General features: G+C 46.2%; 1 protein-coding gene across 1 annotated transcript in view; it reads right to left on the reverse strand.

Moving 5' to 3' along the window:
- The window catches only part of LOC116437393 (polycomb group RING finger protein 3-like), a 96,849-nt gene that overhangs the window by 28,972 nt on the left and 46,178 nt on the right, over positions 1-21,699 (reverse strand). The window contains exon 7 of the mRNA XM_032095059.1: positions 3,380-3,460. Within this exon, the coding sequence (XP_031950950.1) occupies positions 3,380-3,460 (81 nt within the window). The remainder of the gene's footprint in view (positions 1-3,379; positions 3,461-21,699) is intronic.

The raw sequence follows: 21,699 nt of genomic DNA on the forward strand, positions 1-21,699 counted from the left end.
GACAAGGTGACCCACCTAGTGGATGAGAGAAAGGCTGTGGATGTTGTCTACCTGGACTTTAATAAAGCCTTTGATGCTGTTTCCCATAACATTGTCCTGGAGAAACTGGCTTCTCATGGCTTGGATGGGCGTATGCTTCAGTGGGTAAAAACTGGCTGGATGGCTGGGCCCAAAGAACGGTGGTGAATGGAGTTAAATCCAGTTGGTGGCCAGTCACAAGTGGTGTTCCCCAGGGCTCAGTATTGGGGCCAGTTCCTTTCAATATCTTTATCAACGATCTGGACAAGGGGATGAAGTGCACCCTCAGTAAGTTTGCAGATGACACCAAGTTAGGGGAGAGTGTTGGAAAGCTCTACAGAGAGATTTGGACAGGCTGGATCAATGGGCCAATTGTATGAGATTCTACAGGGCCGAGTGCTGTGTCCTGTATTTGATGATCTTAAAGGATCTTTTACAACCTAAATGAATCTATGATTCTATCTACCTAGAAGACACTGGTATGTCAGTATGACACTCTGCTTTGCAGTATACTGCTGGGGTTGGTCGCCCTGCTGTTTCTCCAAGTGGATAACTATGACCGTGTGTGTGAAGGAATAAATGAATATTTGAATATGAAATTTGTTGATGATATAAAACTGAGTGGGGAAGTGGACACTTGGGAAGGGAGGACCACCCTGCAGGAAGACCTGGATAGGCTGGAACAGTGGGCTAACAAGAACCTTGTGAAGTTCAGCAAAGACAAATGTAAGATCTTACACCTGGGAAAACATAATCCAGGAGTGCAGTACAGGCTGGGATCTACCCAACCTGAGAGCAGCTCTGTGGAAAGGGACCAGTATTTAAAGGGTCCTTACAAAGAAGATGGAGACTCCCTTTTTACAAGGAGTCACAGGAAGTATATGAGGGGTAATGGGAACAAGTTACTCTCGGGGAGATTCCAATTGGATACAAGAGGAAAAATTTTCACAATGAGAACAATCAGCCATTGGAATAATCTCCCCAGGGAAGTGGTGGATTCCCCAACGTTGGACACTTAAGATTCAGTTGGACAGGGTGCTGTATGATACTGCATTCCCTATCGTCTGCTTTATGCCTAGACATGAGTCCTGTATCCTTAAGCTAGGTCCAGGAAAGGAAGGGGAAGCCAGTGGAATTCTTTCAGTGGCCTGTGTTCAAAACACAGAAAACTCCCTCGGTTTTTCCCCAGCTCTCAGCTTTTTTTTCTCAGGAGAGAGATGGAGAGTAAAAATTCTTTGCTTTTTAGCTAGCTTCTTGTTTGTTAGCTGAGGCAAGAAGTTTTTCCTGGGACTGTGGTTTCTTCTTCTTCTGGAACTGTTCAGCTTTGCTCTGGTCCGAAACACCAGAACATTGCCAGGAGCCCCACGCCATGGCCTGGAGTGGAGGCCCTGGGGCGCCGCACCCTGGCTCCAGAGGACCTTGGGAGAAGCCAAGCAGGACTCTAAAAAATCCACTATCCTTCTCCACAATGAGAAGGTTTATTATCTAACATTATTCATTTTTCTTTTCCTTGTGCCTGTGTGCACCCTGCTTGTTAAATAAGCAGGGTTTTTTTCACTTTCCTCCAAGAAATTCCATTCGAAGCTGTGGGGGAGGGGCTGCCGAAACCTGACTTCCATTAGAGGACACGTTCATCTCAGGACGTTTCCTCCTAATTTGTCTCAAACCGAGATGGCTACCTTGCCTAGATTGTGCTTTTGCCCATAACGTTTGGACCAGATGATCCTTGAGGTCCCTTCCAACCTGGTATTCTATGATTCTATGATTTATAAAAGCTGTTATTAATGAATAATGGTTGTGATCTTTGTCTCCTAGAACTCAATCCCCCATCAGGGTAAATGGAATTTACAACAACATCACTTTCTTTTGTTCATTCTAAACCTCATAACTATGAGTTTCCCTTGATACCCTTCATCTCTCTCACCAAATAAGACAGTTTAGAATTGCTGCCTTTTCCATGCCACTCATGATTGTACAAATCTTCATGATACAGGTAAAAATAGTGGATTTATACAGAGGCACAACAGTACTCTTGTTTAGCCATCTATCCTTTTCCTAATAATTTGTAGCATTTCATTTGGGTTTTTCTTGGACCATCACTGAGTCGAAATCGTTGTGTCTAACCCCAAAATCTGATTTCTATTTGATGGCAGTCAACTCAGAGTCCACCCATTTTATATATAAAGTTCAGATACATGTTTTCCTTAGCATGCATCTCTACATTTATCCATATTGAACTTTAGGTGCCATTTTATCACCTGGTCATCCAGTACTGTAAAGACCTCCTGCAACATTTCATCACCACCATTTATTTTTACCGTCTTGAATAACTATTGGTGCCAGTGTCACCTCACTATTTAACCTCTTTTCCAGGTCATTCACGAATGTCATAACTGACCATAATCTCCTACCTTCTATTTCCCAATCTGAAATTAATTATTTCTTCATAGATAAAAGTTGCCTACCTATTCTCATTCATCCATTCTATTTATGCATCCAAAGGTATTACATCTTTCTACCACAGTATTATCCTGCTAGCATGTGCTGTGTTGCATGTCCATTATGAACACTAACCCCTCTTCAAAGTTATCATTCCCAAACTGAACACATCCTGATTCTCTGAATGTGACTTGAGTCTTAGATGTTCAACTTGACATTTCATGATACTTACAGCCATTTTATTTGGGTGGCCATAAATAACCAGTGATAATTTATGCTCAATATGAATACCCCATCATTTACTATTCAACTCTAAGTGTTGTGTGGGATTTTGGTTTGGTTTTGTTTAAAGAAACTAAGATCAGTAACCCAGAGACACACTCAGCTGCTTTGCCCAACCTTGTTTATGTCTACTAAATATTGCTACAAGTATCTTGAACTGAAGTGGGGACCAAAGTTAATTCATCTGCCTCCTTTAATGAGTGTATTCAGCCTCTCTCTTGCAAACTACAAAATATGAATGTAATGAATATTTGTCTCTTCTGCACTGAAACCAGTTTCACAATCTACATAGAGTAACATTAGTTGTATCTGACTGACATGGCTGAGAAAAATGTCCCTCTCAATAGCTTCAGCCTCCTTTATCTTATACATTTTTAATTACTATCAAAATTATATCTGCCATCAACTTCCCATTTTTCTTAGTGCATATTTTACATTTTTCCCCATTATTCTCTTTTGAATTCAAAAAACTATCAATTTTTTAAAGATAGTTTATTAGACATTTAAAAATATATATTCTAACCATTTTGAAGTTACTGCAGTATAGGCCTGCGTGACATATGATTTATGAATTTTATTCTTTAGTCAGCTAATGATCTACAAGAATTATGAAAATTTTGATGAAAAGCAGTTGTCATACCTTAAATCTCCATCTAGTAACAACTACAAACTTGAGTGTGTGGTCCTTGCCAAGAATCTCTTCATTGCACAATATATCCAGCTGATGTAAAAAGAAGAAATAATTAATTGACTGAGACACAGAACATGGATTTGAAACAATATACTTCAGATAAGACCCAATAAAAAGATCAAAGATCTAATGCTTAGCATCCTAGATAATCTTTAAGGTCCCTTCAAACCCAAGCCATTCTATGATTATATGATTCCTTTAAATTACAAATATTATTATTGTTATTGTTATTATTATCACTAGTATTATTAGAATTCTTATTATATTTTATGTTGTTTCGGTTATTAACTGTTATCTCAACCCATGAGGTTTATGTTTTCTTTCCAATTCTCCTCCCCAATGGAGGGGGGAAGTAGGGGAGTGAGTGAGCAGCAGCATGGTACTTAATTGCTGGCTGGGGTTAAACCACGACACCAGCAAGTAACTTTCTACTTCAAAAATACATTTTTAAAGGCTATCCCCCACTTATACATCAGTGTTTAGGGCTTTTTTTCCCCTACACTTTATAGTTGGTTTTAGCTTTCTATGTCAGTTTTGAAAGATCTTGATATTGGAAACAGCAACTGTATGGACTCAGAAGAAAATGTGAGATCATATGACCAGCTATCAGCTGAATTGCAATAGATGAATATGCACATGATCTTAGCCTATTTGACTGCAAGGCTGCATGTACTGAAAGGGTAAGTCGTCATGAAAAGTGACATATGCTAATGGTACTTTAGCACAACCTGAGAAAGCTAAGAATGTGCATGCAGTCCACTAACATGGCTTAGCTGGCAGACAATAACTCAATCTAGGATTTGTCTATAGCATTCAACCAAGTGCTAACATCCTTAGGGCCTTTCTCCTCAAAACATATTTTTCACTGGACATACCAGTACATTGTTTCCCCAAAAATGCCATATTCCCTTAAAGGGGGAGGGAGGACACCTGAAACACAAATACTGTTGAATGAACATTCTTACATTTCAATATGAACCAAGTAAGTTGTAAAAACAGAGGCTGGTGCCGTGGACTAATGAGTTTAAACACAAACTCAACTGAAGGGCCTGTGTAGCCCTTCAGAAGAAGCTTGACAGGTTGCAGAGACAGGCAGAGAAGAACTGTCTGAAATTCAACAAAGGGCAAATGCAGGGTCCTGCACCTGGCAAAGAATAACCCCATGCACTAGTACAGGCTGGGGCTGACCTGCTGGAAAGCAGCTCTGCGGAGAAGAACCTGGGGATCCTGGTGGACAACAAACTGTCCATGAGCCAGCAGTGTGCCCTTGTGGCCAAGAAGGCCAATGGTATCCTGGGGTGCATTAAGAAGAGCATTGTCAGCAGGTCAGGGGGGTGATTCTTCCCCTCTGCTCAGCCCTGATGAGGCCTCAACTGGAGTGCTGTGTCCAGTTCTGAGCTCCTCAGTACAAGAGAGACATGGAGCTCCTGGAGCAGGTCCAGCAGAGGCTGACAAAGTTGCTTTGATTTGGAGCATCTCTTATGAGGAAAGGCTGAGGGAGTTGGGCCTGTTCAGCCTTAAGAAGAGATGACTGAGAGGGACCTCATCAATGTCTATAAATATGTGAAGGGAGGGTGCCAAGAAGATGAAGCCAGGCTCTTCTTGGTGGTGCCAAGCAATAGGACAAGAGGCATTGGGAAGAAACTGATGCACAGGAAGTTCCACCTGAACATGAGGAAAAACTTCTTTACTGTGCAGGTGATGGGGCACTGGAACAAATTGCCCAGAGAGGTTGTGGAGTGTCCCTCACTGGAGATATTCAAGAACCATCTGGATGTAATTCTGTGCAATGTGCTCTAGGATGACCCTGCTTGAGCAGGGAGGTTGGACCAGATGACCCACTGTGATCCCTTCCAACCTGACACATTCTGTGATTCTGTGAAAAGTCAACCATAGGTGACATAGAGCTGGATCTACTACTCACCAAACGGGAAGAACTTTTTGGGGACGTGATAATTGATGGCAGCCTTGGTTGCAGCAACCATGAAATAATGAAGTTCAAGATCCTTGAGGGAGCAGGGAAATCAAGTAGCAGAGTACAGACCATGGACTTCAGTAGAGCAGAAAATTTGCTTTTTTTTCAGGAAGCTGGTAAGTGGAACCCCATGAGAGATATCTCTGAAGGGCAAATGAGCTCAAGAGATGACAACTCTTTAAGGACAATATCCTTTAAGCATGAGAATAGTCCAGCCAAATACTCAGAAAAAATGAGTGCATGTATTAGGAGAGCTTCTTGGCTAAACAGGGAGCTCATGAGAAAAAGGACATATACAGGAGGTAGAAGTGGGGGCAGGCTACAGTGAAGGAATACAGAAACATTGCTTGGGTATACAGGGATAGTTTGTGGAAAGCCAAAGCTCAGCTGGAGCTGAAACTGGCAAGGGACATCAAGATCAACAGGAAATTGTACTGCTACATTATTGACCCACTGCAATCCAGAAGGAAATAATTAGCATCATGCTGAGCCATTTAGATACTCATAAGTCTATGGGACCAGATGGGATTCACCCAAGGATACTGAGGAAGCTGGTGGAAGAGCTCACCAAGCCACTCTCCATCATTTATCATCAGTCCTGGCTAACCAGGGGGGTCCCAGACTGGAGGTTGACCAATGTGATGCCCATCCACAAGAAGGGCCAGAAGGAAGATCTGGGGAAGTACAGGCCTGTCAGGCTGACCTTGGTGCCCAGCAAGACTATAGAGCAGATCATCTTGAACACGATCACATGGCACATAGAGGACAACCAAGGGATCAGGTCCAGTCAGCATGGGTTTAGGAAAGGCAAGTCCTGCCTGACCAACTGTTGGGGTTTTAGTTTAGTCTTAGTTTTTTCCTGTTAAAGGAATTTTCTCCCATATGCATGTTGCTAGGGGACAAATAGCTGTACTTAAGAAAGACAAAAAGGGGGGTGGGGCGGGCCTGGCTACTCCTTTGTCTACACCTGGGTGTGGGGTCAGTTCGCTCTGAGCGTCCGGAGAGAGGAGCTGCAGAGAAAGGAGCTGCTGCTTCTTTTTTTTTCGGCCGTTTTTCTTTCTGCTGGAAACAACGCCGGGACCCCAAAAGCCGCTTTCCCTGCCCTGCTGGAGGCTGCTTCGAGCTTTCGCTGCGCTGTAGCCGTGCTCTCCCTGCCTGCGTGGACCTCCGGGGGGTTCCCCTTTTGGATACGTCTCGTCTGCCACCCGGGATTTGTGTTTGTGCCTGCCGTTCCAGCCTGCTGCTCTAGCCTGCCGTTCCAGCCTGCTGTTCCCGAGAGTCCGGGATCGGCTGCCCAGGGGTTTGTGAAGCCTTTGTTCCATCCTTCCCCGGGATCCCCGGGGCACCAGTGCCGCGTGTTTCCCGAGCTCGCTCCGGAGCGCCCCCTGCAGCCGCGGGGGAACCATCGCACCTGCCCTGCTCACCGGGAGCCGCCAGCGCCCCTGCCGGCTGCGAGCGGAACTGCACCCGAGGGGAAATAGCCTGACAGCCGAGAAGGCTGGGACTGGGTTTGTGTTTGCCGTTACTGCCATAGTTGTTGTTGTTTTGTTGGACTGGTTATATACATATATATATATATATATATATATAGTAAAGAACTGTTATTCCTATTTCCCACATCTTTGCCTAAAGGCCCTTGATTTCAAAATATAATAACTCAGAGGGAAAGGGGTTATATCTGCCACTTCAAGGGGGGCTTCTGCCTTCCTTAGCAGACACCTGTCTTTCAAAACCGAGACACCAACCTGATCTCCTTTTATGACCAGGTGACCCACCTAGTGGATGAGGGAAAGGCTGTGAATGTAGTCTATCTGGACTTAAACAGAGCCTTTGATACTGTCTCTCATGGCATTCTTCTGGGAAAAGCTGGCAGCCCATGGCTTGGACAGGTGCACTCTTTTCTGGGTTAAGAACTGGCTGGATGGGTGGGCCCAGAGAATGGTGGTGAATGGTGGCTCATCTGTTTGATGACTGGTCACTAGTGGTGTTCCCAAAGGCTCACTATATCTTTAGCAATGATCTGGATAAGGGGATCGAGTGGATCCTCAATATGTTTGTGGACAACACTAAGTTGGGTGGGAGTGTTGATCTGCTGGAGGGTAGGAAGGCTCTCCAGAGGGATCTGGACAGGCTGAGGCCAATGGTATGAGGTTCCACAAGGCCAAGTGCCAGGTCCTACACTGCAGTCACAACCCCATGCAGTGCTACAGGCTGGGGGAAGAGTGATTGGAAAGCAGCGCAGCAGAAAAGGAGCTGGAGGTGCTGGTTGACAGTCAGCTGAACATGAGCCAGAGTGTGCCCAGGTGGCCAAGAAGGCCAATGGCATCCTGGTTTATATCAAAAATAGTGTGGCCAGCAGTACTGTGTTCAGTTCTGGGTCCCTCAGTACAAGAAAGACATTGAGGTGCTGGAGTGTGTCCAGAGAAGGGCAACGAAGCTGGCGAAGGGTCTAGAGCACAAGTCCTGTGAAGAGTGGCTGAGGGAGCTGGGGTTGTTTAGCCTGGAGAAAAGGAGGCTCATGGGAGACATTATCACTCTCTACCTGAAAGGAGGCTGCAGCAAGGTGGGGGTTGGCCTCTTCTGCCAGGAAACTAGTGACAGGACAAGACGACATAGTCTCAAGCTGCACCAGGGGAGGTTCAGGTTGGACATTAGAAGGAATTTCTTCACAGAAATGGTTGATAAACATTGGAATGGACTGCCCAGGGAGGTGGAGTCACCGTCCCTGGAGGTGTTCAAGAAAAGACTGGATGTGGCACTTAGTGCCATGGTCTAGTTGACAAGGTGGTGATCGGTCATAGGTTGGACTCGATGATCTTAGAGGCTTTTTCCAACCGAAATGATTCTGTGATTTGTTGCTAAGTTTAGCAAATTAGCATAATTGACAAGAATCCCCAATTAGAAGCACGGATGATGAGGTAATTCCCCTTCTTGGTTCGACCCTCTTCTGAAGCCCCTCTTTTGCTACTAGCTCTACTTTTTTAATGAGAAAATATCTTGGGAGGGTGGTTCGACCTTGGTTCTCAGAAGAAGCAAGATTAGGATAGGGTCTTAGGAATGTGTTTTGTCTTTCTGTCTAACAGGATTGGAAAATACCAGCTAAGAATCTATATAGTTGTACAATAATAGGCTACAGAGCTAAAAATATATCTGAAGAATATATAAAAGCAAAAATCAGTTTGGCATCATTTATCAATAAAAAATAAATAAGGTAAATGTGAGCCCACTGCTGCATGCGGTGTACACTTTAGTGGCAGTGCATGCAGATAAGATTGAGGTACTCAGTGCCTCAGTTTTCATCAATAAGGTTCTCCAGAGCATTTTGCGCCTAGAGACAGGGTTCAAGGAGGAGGCAAACTGCCAATAGCAGAGGAGAATTGAGTAAGGGATCTCAACCCGTGGAACCAGATGAGTTGCATTCAAGTGTGCCACAAGAGTTTGCTGATGTCCTTGTGAGCCCACACTATCATCCCTGAAAGGTTACAGAAATTAGGGAAGGTACCCAATGACTGGAGAAATGTTGTATTAAATCTTCAAAAAGGGCAAAAAGGACTATCTAGGGTACTAGAAGCCAGTCAGCCTCACTGTGGTGATTCCTGGGCAAGTCATGAAGCAAGTCCAGGAGGCCATTATGGACACATAAAGGCAAAGGTAAATCCATGATTCCCAATCCCCAAGGGAAAAAAAATCATGCTTGACCAATCTGATTGTTTTCTTTAATGAAATTACTAGATTCATGGATGAGGAAAGAACAGTGGATGTCATCAACCTTGACTTAAGCAAGGCTTTCAGCACCATCTTGCACAGCATCCTTGTATCCAATTTGGGGCATTATGGTCTGGATGGGTGGGCTACCTGATGGGTGAAGACTTGTGGATACAAAAATGCTGCTAGCAAGAATTTTTCTTGCTACTTTCTAAGTCCGTGGGATACTTTTCTCTCTCACAGAAGATATTCACAGAGTTTATAAACCATGAACACCTGTGACCTTGCCAAGCTTTGTTTATAGTACAGTAGGAAAATATTTTGACAATAGATGTTTAGGATTTCTAGCCAATCCACCCAGGGGGTGGCTGATCCTTTGTCCAATTAGTCTATGAAGGAAAAGTATATAAAAGAGTTTGTAAAATAATTAAATAAATCAATCTTACTGCACAATTCCTGCCTGCTGGATATCTCTCCTCCTCAATACGGCTGCGGGATGAGGTAATAAAAACTCAGGTGCATTGTCAGGCTCAAAGGGTAGAAGTTAATGGCCTCTACACAGAGGCCAGTGATGAGGATTATTGCAGGGGTCTATCTTGGGACCTGTGCTGTTGAATGTCTTTATCAGTGATCTGAAGGAGGACACAAAATCCATCTCATCAAGCTTGTGGATGACACCAAACTGGGGGAATGCAGATTACACACTTGGGGATGGGGCTGCCATTCAGACAGACTTATACCAGCTAGAAGCATGGGCTGACAAGAATCTCATGAAATTCAACCAGAATAACAGCAAAGTCATGAGATGTTACAAGTTGGGTAGCAGCTCTCCTGAAAAGAACCTGGAGGTGCTGGTGGAAAGCAAGTTGAACATGAATCAGCAGTGTGCTCTGGCAGTGATAAAGCCTAACAGGATACTGGGATATATCAACAAAAGCACAACCAGTAAACAGAAGGAAGTCAATGGAACAATGTTCAAGTGGAAACCAGTGACAAGTAATGTCCCTCAGTGGTCTGTACTAGGACAAATGCTATCTAACTATCAGTACCATATCTTCATCAATGACACAGACAGTGGGATTGAGTGCGCCATCAGCAAGTTTGCAGACAACAAGCCATGTGGTGCAGTTCATTCACTAGAGGGGAGGGATGCCATCCAGAGGGACCTTGAAAGGCTTTAGCAGCGGGCCCCTGCAAATCTTATGAAGTTCAACAAGGCCAAGTGCAGGGTCCTGCATCTCATTTGGGGCAATCCCCAGTATTAGTACAGGCTGAGTGATGAACGTATTGAGAGCAGCCCTGTAGAGAAGGAGTTAGGGATACTGGTGGATGAAAAATTGCATGAGTTGGCAATGTGCACTTGCAGAACAGAAAGCAAATCGTATCCTGGGCTGCATGAAAAGAAGTGTGACCAGCAGGTCGAGGGAGGTGATTCTGCCGGTCTACTCTGGTCTCATGACACCCCACCTGGAGTACTGCATCCAGATCTGGGGACCCCAGTACAAGAAAGACATGGACCTGTTAGAGTAGATCCAGAGAAGGGCAATGAAAATGATCAGAGGGCTCAACACCTCTCCTCTAAAGAAAGGCTGAAAGAGTTGAAGTTGTTCAGCTTGGCAAGAGACAGTTCCAGGGAGACATTATTGTGGCCTCCTATGAAGGGAGTTTATAAGAAAGATGGAGATAGACTTTTTACCAGGGCCTGTAGTGACAGGACAAGATGGACCAGTTTTAAACTGAAAGAGGGTAGATTCTGATTGGATATAAGCAAGAAATTCTTCATGATGAGGGTGGTGAGACACTGGAACAGACTGCCCAGAGAAGGTATGGATGTCCTATCCTTGGAAATGTTCAAGGTCAGGTTGGATGGGGCTTTGAGCAACCTGGTCTAGTGGAAGGTGTCTCTGCCCATGGCAGGAGGCTTGGACTAGATGATCTTTGAGGGTCCCTTAACTTTCAACCTTCCATTTTATGATTCTATGATTCTAAGTGATTATTCCCCTTTGCTCAGTACTCATTGGACCACATCTGGAATGCTGCATCCAGTTTTGGCCCCTTCAGTACAAGAAAAATGTTGATAAACTTGAGCAAGTACAGCAGAGGGTCACTAAGATGGTTCAGGGTGCTTGAATATAGGCCCTATAAGGAGAGGTTGAGGGAATTGGGCCTATTTATGCTTAAGAAGGCCTAAGGGGGACATAGTTACAGCCTTCCAACACCTAAAAGAAGCCTATAGAGAAGATAGAGCTAGGCTCTTTACTGAGATGCATGGTGGGAGAATGAGAGACAATGGTCATCAGTGGAAACAGTGGAATTTCTGAATGGATATGAGGAGAAAAAAATCTTTACATGGATAATTAAGCACTAGAACAAGTTGCCCAAAGAAGTTATGGCATCACCATCCTTGGAAGTTTTCAAGATTCAGAGATGTCAGTTTGAGAGTCAGACTGGATGGAGGGGGACTGTGACTAATACCAACAAAGAAGGAAAAGAGGCTGTTTTCATATGCCTTGCCTTTATGTGTTCTAGCTTTAGAATCTGACATGACAGAACTTGCAGAGGATAGAAACGCCTTGGTTCTTTCCTTGCCCTCTACCATGATTTCTTCCCACAAACAGTCCAATTATGTACTCTCTTCAGGGAAGGTGGCATCAGCTGGTACTACATGATGCTGAGTTTAACTCAGAGTAGAGAAGCAGAATAAATTATATGTGCTGTTTTCAACTAAATCAGTCTTTCAGTAGTGTCCAAGTGTTATAATCAATTCTGAGCACCTGAAGGGCAGCACAAAGGAATTCCAGCCACTCCAGACATAAAGTCGGCATCATCAGGGTCCCAACTTAATGCCTCTATGCAAATGCACGTAGCATGTGGATTAAACAAGAGGAATTAGAGGCATTCACACACCTGAAGGGCTCTGATCTTATTGGCATCACAGAGATGTTGTGGAATGGTTCTTATGTCTGGAGGATTGAAATTGAAGGATACAGGCTATTTAGGGAGGAACTGTTGTTTGTGAACAGAGCACTGCTGGGTGATGTGATGGTTGGAGGCCATCTTGGGCATAGTGATAACGAATTTTTCTCTTCTTGGAGAAAAAAGGAGGGGGCTCAGTAGAACTGCTACCTTGGAATTCCAGAGGGCAGACTTTGGCCTGTTTAGGACACTGGTTGACAGAGGCCCTTGGGGGCAGTCCTGAAGGGAAAAGGAGTCCAGGAAGACTGGGCATTCTTCAAGAAGCAAATGTTAAATGTGAGGGAGCAGGCTGTACACATGTGCCGTAAGACAAGACATCTGGAAAGACCGGCCTGGCTGAACAGAGCTTTGGCTGGAACTCGGAATAAAAAAGGAGTGTTCATGAACTTTGGAAGAAGGAACAGGTAACTCAGAAGGACTACAATGATGTCATGAGGTTACTTGGGGAGAATGTTAGAAGGGCCAAAGCCTGAATAGAACTTAATTTAGCCACTGAAAGACAATAAAAATGCATCTATAAATACATTAACAACTAAAGGAGGGCTAAGGAGAATCTCCGTCCTTTACGGGATGCAGGGGGAAACATAGTGACAAAGAATAAGGAAAAGTCTCAGGTACTTAATGTCTTCTTTGCCTCAGTCTTTAAGAATAAGACCACTTACTCTTTGGGTACCCAGCCCCCTGAGCTGGAAGACAGGGGTGAGTAGAAGAATGAAGCCCCCATAATCCAGGAGGAAATGGTCAGTGACCTCCTACATTGCTTAGACACACACAAGTCTATGGGGCTGGATGGGATCTACCCAAAGGGACTGAGGGAGATGATGTAAGTGCTCAACAAGCCACTTTCAATTATCTATTGGCGGTCCTGGATAACCAGCGAGGTCCTAGTTGACTGGAAGTTAACAAATGTGACATCCATCTACAAGAAGGGCTGGAAGGAGAATCCATGGAATTACAGGTCTGTCAGTCAGACCTTGGTGCTGGGGAAGGTCATTGAACAGATCATCCTGAGTGTCATAGAATCATAGAATTGTTAGGGTTGGAAAAGACCTCTAAGAACATTGAGTCCAACTACTAACCTATCACAACTGTGTTCAACACTAAACCATAACTCCAAGTACCACATTCACATGTTTTTTTAACACTTCCAATTATGGTGATTCCACTACTTCCATAGACAGCCTGTTCCAATGCCTAGCCACCCTTTCAGTGAATAATTTTTTCCTTATATCTAATCTAAACCTTCCCTGGTACAACTTGAGGCCATTTCCTCTAGTCCTATTGCTTGTTACCTGCGAGAAGAGACCAACACCCTATTAGCGATAAAGTCCTTTCAGGTAGTTGTAGAGAGCAATAAGGTCTCCCCTGAGCCTCCTTTTCTCCAGACTAAAGAACCCCAGTTCACTCAGCTGCTCCTCATAAGATTTGTTCTCTAGTACTTTCATTGGCTTCGTTGCCCTTCTTGAACACACTCCAGCACCTCAACATCTTGCTTGTAATAAGGGGTTGTTACCATCTAATTAGTGAGAGTTACCTCTGCCCAAATTAAGGTGTAAACGAGACCATATGCCAAAGTCAACAATATGGATTTTATTTAACAAAAAATGTGAGGTAGAGACATAGAAAGAAATAGAAAAGGGGGGGGGGGGGGGGGGGGGGAGAGAAAGAGAGATCAAGCAGAAGATAGTCATTGCAAATTCCTCCCTTCTGTGCTTATCTCAAGTTACCATTGCGGTGGCTAGCGTGCCTTATCTTATGACAAGTTCTTTCTGTGGCCTTAACAGTGTTTGAGACAGGCAACTGCATTCTAACTCCTTACAGGGGCCCAAAACTGAACACAGTATTTGAGGTGTGGCCTTACCAGTGCTGAGTACTGGGAGACAATCACTTCCCTAGTCCTGCTGGCCATACTATTTCTGATACAATCCAGGATGCCATTGGCCTTCTTGGACACCGAGTAAAACTGCTGGCTCATGTTCAGACAGCTGTCGACCAATACCCCCAGATCCTTTTCTGCCATCATGCAGCACGAACAGGACAACTAGGGGACCAGGCCCAGTCAGCATGGGTTTATGAAAAGCAGGTCCTGCTTGACCAACCTGATCTCCTTTTACAAGAAAGTGACCCACTTAGTGGATGAGGGAAAGGCTGTGGATGTTGTCTACCTGGACTTTAATAAAGCCTTTGACACCATTTCTCCTGGAGAAACTGACTGTTCATGTCTTGGACAGGTGTACGCTTCAGTGGGTAAAAAACTGGCTGGATGGCTGGGCCCAAAGAATGGTGGTGAATAGAGTTAAATCCAGTTGGTGGCCAGTCACAAGCGGTGTTCTCCAAGGCTCAGTATTGGGGCCAGTTCCTTTCAATATCTTTATCAACGATCTGGGCGAGGGGATCAAGTGTACCCTCAGCAAGTTTGCAGATGATACCAAGATGATGGGCTGGAGGATAGGAGGGCTCTGCAAAGGGATCTGGACAGGCTGGATCGATGGGCAGAATCCAACAATGAGGTTTAACAAGACCAAGTGACGAGTCCTGCACTTTGGTCACAACAATCCTCTGCAGCACTACAGGCTGGGGACAGTGTGGCTGGACAGTGGCCAGGCAGAAAGGGACCTGGGGACACTGATGGACAGCAGGCTGGACATGAGCCAGCAGTGTGCCCAGGTGGCCAAGAAGGCCAATGGCATCCTGGCCTGCATCAGGAATAGTATGGCCAGCAGGACCAGGGAAATGATTGTTCTCCTGTACTCAGCACCGGTGAGGCTGCACCTCGAGTGCTGTGTCCAGTTCTGGGCCCCTCAATTTTAGGAAGGACGTTGAGATGCTCGAACGTGCCCAGAGGAGGGCAACAAGGCTGGTGCAGGGCTTGGAACACAAGTCCCATGAGGACCGGCTGAGGGAGCTGGGGTTGTTCAGCCTGGAAAAAAGGAGGCTCAGGGGAGACCTTATCACTCTCTACAACTCCCTGAAAGGTGGGTGTAGGCAGGTGGGGGTCAGTCTCTTCTCCCAGGCAACCACTGACAGAACAAGAGGACACAGTCTTAAGCTGCACCAGAGGAGGTTTAGGCTGGACATAAGGAAGAAGTTCTTTACAGAAAGAGTGATTGGGCATTGGAATGGGCTGCACAGGGAGGTGGAGTCACCATCCCTGGAGGTGTTCAAGAAATGACTGTATGTGGCACTTAGTGCCATGGTCTAGTTGACAAAGTGGTGTTAGGTCATAGGTTGGACTCGATGATCTCAAAGGTTTTTTCCAGCCTAGTGAATTCTGTGATTCTGTGAACTCTATGCAATACTACAGGCTTGGGGAAGAGTGGCTGAAAAGCAGCCCAGCATAAAAGGACCTGGGAGTGCTGATTGACAGTTGGCTGAACATGAGCCATCACTGTGCCCAGATGTTCAAGAAAGTCAATGGCATCCTGGCCTGTATCAGAAATTTCGTGACCAGCAGGACTAGGGTAGTGATCGTCCCCCTGTGCTTAGCACTGGTGAAGCTGCACCTCGTATACTGTATTCAGTTTTGGGCCCCTCACTACAAGAAAGATATTGAGGTGCTGCAGCATGTCCAAAGAAGGGCAACATAGTTTATGAAAGGACTAGAGCACGAGTCCTATGAGGAGCAGCTGAGGGAACTAGGGTTGTTTAGCCTGGAGAAAAGGAGACTCAGGGAAGATCTTATTACTGTCTAAAATTACTGAAAAGGAGGTTGTAGCATGGTGGGGGTCGGTCTATTCTCCCAGGTAAAAAGCAATAGGATAAGAGGAACTGGCCTCAAGTTGCACAAGGGGAGGTTTAGATTGGCAATTTGGAAAAATTTCTTCACCAAAAGGGTGGTCAGGCATTGGAAAAGGCTGCCCAGGGAGATTGGTTGAGTTACCAATCCTGGAAGTATTTAAAAGATGTGTATATGTGGCACTTAGGGACATGGTTTGGTGGAGGACTTGGTAATGTTGGGTTAGTGCTTGTACTCGATGATCTTAGAGATTTCTTCCAACCTAAATGATTCCATGATTGCATGATTTTATGATTCTATGACAGGCAGGGGAGATGAGGAAGGGGTCTTGCCCTCTTTTCAATGACCAGTTGGAGAGCATAAAGCTCTACCTGGGGATGGATGAGGAACTGATTGAGAGCTTGTGTCAGGATTAAAGTGAAGGCAAGGGCGGGTGACATTACAGTGGGGGTCTACTACAGGCTGTCTGACAAGGAAGACCAAGAGGATGAGGCTCTTGATAGACAGATAGGAGCAGCCTCACATTCACAAGCCCTGGTCCTCATGGGGGACTTCAACCATCCTGATATCTGTTGAAGGGACAACACAGCAGGGCACAGGAAATCCAGGATATTCCTGAAATGCATTAATAATCATGGAATCACAGAAAGAACTAGGTTGGAAAAGACCTCTGAGATCAAAAAGATCAACCTATAACCTAACCGAACACCTCCTCATCAACTAAACCATGGCACTGAGTGCCACATCCAGTCTTTTTTAAAACACATCCAGGGATGGTGACTCCACCACCTCCATGGGCAGACCATTCCAGTGCCCAATCACTCTTTCAGTGAAGAATATTTTTCTGACATTTAAGCTAAACTTCCTCTGGGGAAGCTTAAGACTGTGTCCTCTTGTTCTGTCAGTGGTTGCCTGGGAGAAGAGACTGACCCCCACCTGCCTATACCCACCTTTCAGGGAGTTGTAGAGAGTGATAAGGTCTCCCCTGAGCCTCCTTTTTTCCAGGCTGAACAACCCCAGCTCCCTCAGCCGGTCCTCATAGGACTTGTGTTCCAAGCCCTGCACCAGCCTTGTTGCCCTCCTCTGGGCACGTTCGAGCATCTCAACGTCCTTCCTAAAATTGAGGGGCCCAGAACTGGACACAGCACTCGAGGTGCGGCCTCACCGGTGCTGAGTACAGGAGAACAATCATTTCCCTGGTCCTGCTGGCTACACTATTCCTGATGCAGGCCAGGATGCTATTGGCCTTCTTGGCCACCTGGGCACGCTGCTGGCTCATGTCCAGCCTGCTGCCCATCAGTGTCCCCAGGTCCCTTTCTGCCTGGCCACTGTCCAGCCACACTGTCCCCAGCCTGTAGTGCTGCAGAGGATTGTTGTGACCAAAGTGCAGGACTCGACACTTGGACTTGCTAAATCTCATGTTGTTGGACTTGGCCCACCTATCCAGCCTGTCCAGGTCCCTTTGCAGAGCCCTCCTACCCTCCAAGAGATTGACACACGCTCCCAGCTTAGTGTCATCTGCAAATTTGATGATGGTGGACTCAACCCCCTCATCCAGATCATCAATGAAGATATTAAACAAAACTGGCCCCAGCACACATCCCTGAGGGACACCAGTAGTGACTGGCCACCAATTGGATGCAGCACTGTTCACCACCACTCTCTGGGCCCAGCCATCCAGCCAGTTCTTAACCCAGAAAAGAGTGCTCCTGTCCAAGCCATGGGCTGCCAGCTTTTCCAGGAGTATGCTGTGGGAGACAGTGTCAAAGGCCTTGCTGAAGTACAGGTAGACAACATCCACAGCCCTTCCTGCATCCACCAGGTGGGTCACCTGGTCATTAAAGGAGATCAGATTGGCCGAACATGACCTGCCCCTCATAAACCCGTGTTGGCTGGGTCTTATCCCTCAGCCATCCTGTAGGTGCTGTGTGATGCCACTCAAGATGATTTGTTCCATAATCTTGCTGGGCACCGAGGTCAGGCTGACAGGCCTGTAGTTACCCGGATCCTCCTTCCGGCCCTTCCTGTGGATGGGCATCACATTGGCCAGCTTCCAGTCATCTGGAACCCTCTAGTGAGCCAGGACTGATGGTAAATGATGGAGAGTGGCTTTGCAAGCTCATCTGCCAGCTCCCTCATCACCCTAGGATGGATCCCATCTGGTCCCATAGATTTGTGAGCATCTAAGTGGCTCAGCAGGTCTCTGACTGCTTCCTCCTGGATAACAGGGGAGCTATTCTGCTCCCTGACACTATCTACCAGCCCAGGACGACAGTTGTCCTGAGGACAATCTGTCTTTCTGTTGAAAACTGAGGCAAAGAAGGTGTTAAGTACCTCTGTCTTTTCTTCATCTTTAGTTACTAAATTTCCTCCCGCATCTAATCGAGAATGGAGGTTGTCCTTGCCCTTCCTTTTGCCATTAATGTATTTATAAAAATATTTTTTATTGTCCTTTACAGAAGTGGACAGATTGTGTTCTAACTGAGCTTTTGCCCCTCTAATTTTTTTCCTACATGACCTAGCAACCCCCTTAAGCATTTCCTGAGATACCTGACCCTCCTTCCAAAGGTGATGCACCCTCTTTTTTTTCCTTAGTTCCTTCAAAAGCTCCTTGTCCATCCAGGCCGGTTGTTTTCCTCGTCGACTCATCTTTTGGCACACAGGGACAGCCTGCTCCTGTGCCCTCAAGATCTCTGTTTTGAAGCACGTTCAACCTTTCCTGGACTCCCTTGTTTTTAAGGGCTGCTTCCCAAGGAACTCTCTGAATAAGTCTCTTGAATAGGCCAAAGTCTGCCCTCCGGAAGTCCAGTGTAGAAGTTTTATTGATGCCCCTCCTCATTTCACCAAATATCAAGAACGCTATAATTTCACGATCACTATGCCACGGATGTCCTCCAACCACCACATCTCCCACCAGCCCAACTCTGTTTGCAAACAGCAGGTCTAGCGTAGTCCTTCCCCTGGTAGGCTTGCTCACCAGCTGTGACAAGAACTTGACTTCCATACACTCTAAGAACCTCCTAGACTGCCTCTTCTCTGTTGTGTTGAGTTCTCAGGAGATGTCTGGCAGGTTAAAGTCACCTACAAGAACAAGGGCTGGTGATCTTGAAGCATCCTCCAGCTGCTTTTAGAATAAGTGATCTACCTCTTCATCCTGGTTGGGTGGTTGATAACAGATTCCCACCAGCATGTCAGCCTTGTTGGCCTTCCCCCTGATTCTTACACATAGGCACTCGACTTCATCATCATTAGTCTCAATTTCCATGACGTCGAGAGCCTCTCTAATGATGATGACTTCCTTGTCCAAGTGATAGAGGAGTGTGCTGGTTTTGGTTGGGGTAGAGTTAATTTTTTTCACTGTGGCTGGTATTGGCCTGTGTTTTGGATTTGTGCTGAACACAGGGTTGACAATATAGTGATGTTTTTGTTATTGGTGAGTAGGGCTTACACAGGGCCAAGGCCTTTTCTGTTTTTCATACTGCCATGCTGGCAAGGGGGCTGGGGTTGCACTGTTATGCGTGATGGGGCCCTGCTCTTCTGGAGATGGCTGAACACTTTCCTGCCCATGGAAAGCAGTGTATTGATTCCTTTTTTTCCTTTGCTTGTGTATGCGACTTTTGCTTTTCCTATTAAACTGTCTTTATCTCAACCCAGGAGTTTCTATGTTTTACCCTTCCAATTCTTTCCCTGATGCTGCTGGTGGGGGAGTGAGCAAGTGGCTGCATAGTGCTTGGTGACTTGCTTGGGTTAAACCATGACAAGCAGCAAATGAGGAGAGGCACTATCATGGACCTTGTTCTCCCCAACAAAGAGACAAAAAGACATGGGGAACTATAGGCCAGTCAGTCTTACTTCATTGCCTGGCATGATCATGGAGCAGATTCTCCTGGAAACTATGCTCATGGGTAATGTGAAGCTCAAGGGCAGTCTTGGCTGCAGTGACCGTGAAATGGTGGAGTTCAAGATCTTTAGGTCACCAAGGAGGGCATACAGCAAGGTCTCTACCTTGGACTTCAGGAGAACAGACTTTGGTCTCTTCAAGGATCTGCTTGGTAGACTACCATGGGATAAAGACATGGAGGGAAGAGGGGTCCAAGAAAGCTGGTTAATATTCAAGGATCACCTCCTCAGGGCTCAGGAGTAATGCATCCCAGAAAAGAAGAAGTCAGACAAAAATGCCAGGAGGCCTGTGTGGATGAATAAGGAGCTCCTGGAAAAACTCCTAGAGGGTGGAAGCAAGAACAGGCAGCCTGGGAGAAATACAGAAGGATTGTCTGTGCAGCCAGGGATCAGGTTAGGAAAGCTAAAGCCCTAATAGAATGAAATCTGTCCAGGGATATGAAGGGCAACAAATAAAGCTTCTATAGGTACATTGGTGATAAAAGGAACAGTAGAGAAAATGTGGGCCCTCTCTGGAAGAGAACAGGAGACCTGGTTACCCAGGATATGGAGAAGGTTGAGGTACACAATGACTTTTGCCTCAGCCTTCACCAGCAAGTGCTCCGGCCACACCACCTGTCGGGGTCTCCTCCCCCACCGTGTAGCCCTGGGAGAGGGGCCCTGAGGGGACAGAGACGGGGTTTCCTAGCCCCTGGTCAGCCTTGTTCCCCATTGGTTGTTTTGTGTTTCCCTGCGTGGAGAAGGACCCTTGGTCCCATGATTGTGGGAGTTCCTCGGCAGAGCCCCGGCCATGCGGCTGGGGAAATAAACCTCTCTGAAACATATAGCAAGAATCTGTCCATAGATATTTCTTTTCCACGGGACTCCTGGTTTGGTACATCATGTTGCAGTATCCCCACTGCAACAACCACCCAAATCGCAGAAGGCATAGGAAGGGACTGGGAGAATGAAGAACCACCCACTGTAGGAGAAGATCAGGTTCGAGACCATTTAAGGAATCTGAAGGTGCAAAATTCCATGGCACTTTAAGAGATGCATCCACGGCTCCTGAGGGAACTGGTGAAGGAAGTGGCTAAGCCACTATCCATCATATTTGAGAAGTTGTGGTAGTCCAGTGAAGTTCCCACTGACCAGTAAAGGGGAAGCATTATCCCCATTTTTTAAAAAGGGGGGAAAAAAAGACATGGGAAACTATAGGCCAGTCAGTCTTACCTCGTTGCCTGGCAAGATCATGGAGCAGATTCTCCTGGAAACTATGCTAAGGCACTTGGAAAATAAGGAATTGAGTGTTGACAGCCAACATGGCTTCACTAAGGTCAAATCACATCTGACAAATTTGGTGGCCTTCTACGATGGGGTTACAGTGTTGGTGGATAACTGAAAAGCAATTGATGTCATCTATTTGGACTTGTGCAAAACATTTGACAGGGTCCTGCCCAACATCCTTGTCTCTAAAATTGAGAGGCGTGGATCTGTTGGGTGGACCACTTGGTGGATAAGGAATTGGCTGGATGGTCACACTCAAAGAGCTGTGGTCAGCAGCTCGATGTCCATGTGGAGACCAGTGATGAGTGGCATTCCTCAGGGGTTGGTATTGGGACCGGCACTGTTTAACATCCTTGTCAGAGACATGGAGAGTGGGATTGACTGCACCCTCAGCAAGTTTGCCAGCAACACCAAGCTGTGTGGTGCAGTTGACGTTGGAGGAGCAGGATGCCATCCAGAGGGACCTTGACATGCTTGAGATGTGGGCCTGTATGCCTGTGGGTGCAGGCATAGGGCGGGGTTTCCTCCTGCCAGCGGTGGTGTGATTAAAAGAGGGCTGAGCAGGTGGGTGCTTCTCTCTTGCGCAGGTGTAGGGCCGGCTTTCCTCCAGCCAGCCACAGTGTGATTAAAAGAGGGTTATAGAGAGCGTGGCGACCCGGAGCGGGCAAACAGGAGCGGGGCACGTCTCCGAGGGCGTGGCGAGGCAGTTTG

This window comes from Corvus moneduloides, chromosome W, assembly GCF_009650955.1.
Source record: "Corvus moneduloides isolate bCorMon1 chromosome W, bCorMon1.pri, whole genome shotgun sequence".
Lineage (NCBI taxonomy): Eukaryota > Metazoa > Chordata > Aves > Passeriformes > Corvidae > Corvus > Corvus moneduloides.